We start from the raw sequence: 4,263 nt of genomic DNA, 5'->3' as shown, positions 1-4,263 counted from the left end.
ATTTATACTCAAAATGGGCAATCTACACCAGTCCAGTACCGATGTCTTTTCACATAAAGTGTCTGCACTGAGCAGCATGTTAGACAATGTAAACTTTCCAAAACTTTTCGGCAAATGTCTCGCTGCGAAGCCCCAGGTGATAGGTGCAGGAAGAGGTTCCGTGCCATCAACGTACAAACCAAAGTGAAGCCAATTTTGCTTTATGGTGCAGAAGTGTGGGGTTATCAAGAACGACAGTTAATTAACAGATTTCTGTAAATATGTTCTTGGTGTAGGTAAACATGTTTCTAGCAATGCTATATTAGCAGATTGTGGTAGATATTGTATAAGTGTTGATTATTATGTTAAATGTGTACGTTACTAAAGTCTAACCCGGACCTTCACGGGTCTTGTGATTTCAAGTAATGTCTTCCGTCAAACATGGATGACTCTTGTACGAAGCCCAGAGGTAACGAAACCCAGAGGGTCAAAATGGGTTTTCTGAATTTTCTGTTTTAAAATTGTAATTACCACCTTTTTCTGGTAATTACCACATTTGAAATAAGTAAATTAGAACCTTTAAATTTTACTTATTCTTATTGATTTTATGCGTTTCAAATAATCTTTTAATATCACGGTTGAACTTTCATTTTACATACTGAATGCAATGTAAATTTTGTCATTTTAAAAAATAACGATATGTATTGATTATTGCAATTTAGTTTGCATATAGTTTCTATCAATATATTTTTAGCATTTCAGAATATCTAGATACACATGTAACATTTTCAATCGGGACGTACGTGCGGCGGGGACAAATATATCACCATGAGTTGATATAGTTATAAATATAATGCTGTTTTGGATGGGATGTCAATTAGTAAAGCTGCCACTACATTTGCTGTTCCATTTGCTACACTTCATGACATTTTTTAGTGGGACATTTTCTATTGAATGCACGACTACTGGTAGAGAACCCTTCTGGCCTTAGAAGAAGAGCAAAACATGCCCTCGTCAAATTTATAATGTTGATGAAAAGGGACTTGTGGAGAATCATACCCCACCATCAGTAGTTACATCGAGTGCAGTCACAACATCAAGATCAAGTTCTACAAACTGCTATAGGTTGCGTCCGGTGGTTCTGTACCACAGTATTTCGTATTCAAAGGCAAGAGGATACAGGACGAACACCTTTCAGGAAGTACACCTGGAACAGCAGGCACTGTAAGCGACTCGGGCTGGTCAAATAAGGATATATTTCAACACTGATAGAAGTTATTGATAGTCTGCTGGAGGACCGACCAACTTCTAGGATATCAATGATGGCAGGATCGGAGGGTTGTTCAGGATAAACCAACTATTTACCCATGACTTTTGATGGACAGAGCTCCTTTCATGATTTTAAAGTCCATTTTGAAATGGTACCTGAATTAAACCATTAAGATGAAGTCCAAAGCTACTTACCTTGCTGTCCAGCTGCGTGGTTCTGCTCAACAGGTGTTAGGAACTTACCTCCTGCTCATAGAGTTGATTATCACAGGCTAGTACAAGCCTTGAGACAGAGATTTGCTCCAAGTAATCAGACGGAATTGTACAAAGTACAGCTGAAAAGTAGAACTAGACACAGAGATGAAACTTTATCTGAGTTGGGACAAAGTATAAGAAGACTTGCTTGCATGGCGTACCCTGATGCTGGTACAGAACTTGTAGAAATCTTGGCTAAGGATCACTTTATCGAGGCACTTCAGGAGTCAGAAATGAGACTAAGAGTACAACAATCTAGACCTAGAACCCTAGATGAGGCTGTGCAGTTAGCTGTTGAGTTAGAAGCTTTCCAACATGCTGAAATTCAACGTCAGGGAGGACGTAAGCTGGCCAGGGTGATAGAGGATACTAGAAACGAGGATTTAAAGTCTCAGGTGTCTGACTTGACTAAGGCAGTGGCAAGTCTCACTCAGATAGTAACTCTGGGTAATTCCTCGGGAATACAAAATAAGAGGAGGTCGTTCAATAAGCCCACACTCACGGGCCGGAGTAAGGCTGTAAAAGAAGGACCCAGTTGTAAAATAAATGATAATCGTGATGTTTCCGGGATCTGTGTTCCTGTTGTCGTTAATGGTTCAAAGTTCTCCATGTTGATAGATACCGGGGCATCTGTGTCATTAATGTCTGTGAAAAGTTATTCACAAATTCTCAAAGATAGGAAACCTAGTTTAGAGGCTTCTTCTGAGAGGATATTACAGGCAGATGGAAAACCATTGAGCCTTCTGGGAAAAGGACTTTTCCATATAAGCTTAGGAAAACACACCTGTAAACATGAGTTCTCGGTGGCTGAAATAGGAAATCAGGACATACTTGGACTGGACTTTCTGAAAGAGAATGCATGTAATCTGAATATGGGAGATGGATCCCTTGAGATTGAGGAAAATATCTTGCCTTGTGAAGACGAGAGAGAGATGGATTTCTGCTTTCGTGTATCCTGTCCGAAAACAATAAGTATCCCTGCACGTCATGAGATGATTCTGCCAGGTCAAATTCTCACTGACAATCCAAAGCTGTAAACAAAGACTATCTCATTGAAGGGAGCCAGTCTTTTATGTCCAAAAGCGGGTTATTTGTAGCTAGAACTCTGACTTGCGCCTCCGAAAAATGAAGCTGAGGTAGTCGTCAGGGTGCTCAATCCATCTGAGGAGGATATCAAAATTTATGCGGGAACTCATTTTGCAGAATGTTTTCCAATAGATCATGTCCAAGCAGTGCAGTCCAATAGACCTGGACGGGTGAGGAACATGAAGAAAGTAAATTCAGAATTACCTGAATACTTAGAAGAAATGGCAAAAGAAGCTGTTACAGACTTAGGTCCGGAGCAGAGCTCTAAGCTTAAAACTTTAATAACTGAATATCAGGACATCTTCTCAGCTTTGTCAACGGACATAGGGAGAACCAACCTTGTCCGACATAGAATTTTGCTAGACAATCCTCAACCCATTAAACAGCCAGTAAGGAGGTTACCAGTCCATAGTCAGAAACATGTTCAGGATATGTTAGACAAAGATGTCATAGAACCTTCCAATAGTCCTTGGGCTTCCCTATTGTGCTAGTTAAGAAGAAAGACGGAACTACAAGATTTTGTGTGGATTTTCGATCGGTAAAAATCATTCAGTGATCAATGCTTATCCTATTCCGAGAATAGACGATTCTTTAGACTCGTTAGCTGGTTCCAGTTGGTACAGTACCCTGGACATAACGTCCGGCTACTGGCAGGTAGAAGTCCACCCCGATGATCGTCCCATCACTAGTTTCTGTTCTCGTCAAGGACTGTATCAATTCAAAGTCCTTCCATTTGGCCTTACCAATGCACCATCAACTTTTGAGAGGCTAATGGAAACAGTACTCATGGGTCTTCAATGGGAAATATGTCTGGTCTATCTGGATGACATTATTGTGTTTGGCGGCAACTTTGATGAGGCACTCAGTCGCCTGAAGCAAGTGTTTGATAGACTTAGGGAAGCCGGGTTAAAGTTGAAACCTAACATTTGCTCAAGAGGGAAGTGGAATACTTAGGTCACATTGTAAATCACACCGACCCTAGGTAGAAGCAATCAAAACTGTCCAAGTCTGAAGAATGTATCGGAACTTAGAAGTTTTCTGGGTTTGTGTAGCTACTACCGTCGCTTCATCTCTGGTTTCGCTAAGGTTGCAGCTTGTCTGCATAAGTTGACCGAGAAAGACAGAGCATATAATTGGACTCAGGAATGTTCAATCGCTTTTGAACATCTTAAAAGTAAACTCATCAGTGCCGACATTTTGGCCCATCCTGATTTCACCAAACCATTCATCCTCGACACAGATGCAAGCGATTTTGCAATAGGTGCGGTTCTGAGTCAGGTACAGGATGGAGTTGAAAGGGCAATTGCTTATGCCAGTAGAACACTGACAAAACAAGAAAGAAATTATTGCGTCACCTGGAAGGAGTTATTGGCTATAGTACACTTTTTCAAACATTTAAAACCCTATCTGTATGGAAAATCCTTCCTGATAAGGACAGATCATGGGGCACTTGGCTGGTTGACTCGGTTTAAAGAACCATGCGGACAAATAGCTAGGTGGCTGGAGACTCTATCTTCTTTCCAATACGAAATAGAGCATAGACCAGGACGCAAACATGCTAATGCAGATGGCCTTTCTCGCCTTCCTTGCAGACAGTGTGGTATGACGTCTGAGGACTCACCTGTAACTAGGGAAGTTTGACAATTACAGTTGGTCGATACAAGTCAACAGGAC

At 40.9% G+C, this 4,263-nt stretch overlaps 1 protein-coding gene across 1 annotated transcript; it reads left to right on the top strand.

The window, feature by feature from the left end:
• Positions 1-1,655: 1,655 nt before the first annotated feature.
• Positions 1,656-3,867, top strand: LOC124279245 (the record flags this gene model as incomplete). The annotated part of the gene is made up of 3 exons (XM_046715055.1): positions 1,656-1,922; positions 2,722-2,759; positions 3,642-3,867. Coding segments are annotated over exons 1-3 (531 nt in total), but the record flags the coding sequence as incomplete, so codon positions are not given.
• Between the last annotated feature and the right edge of the window lie 396 nt (positions 3,868-4,263).

The sequence above is a fragment of the Haliotis rubra genome, unplaced genomic scaffold (genome assembly GCF_003918875.1).
Source record: "Haliotis rubra isolate DU_JTF1 unplaced genomic scaffold, ASM391887v1 Scf2483, whole genome shotgun sequence".
In the NCBI taxonomy this organism is placed as follows: Eukaryota; Metazoa; Mollusca; class Gastropoda; order Lepetellida; family Haliotidae; genus Haliotis; species Haliotis rubra.
This window is presented reverse-complemented; position numbering and strand designations above follow the sequence as displayed.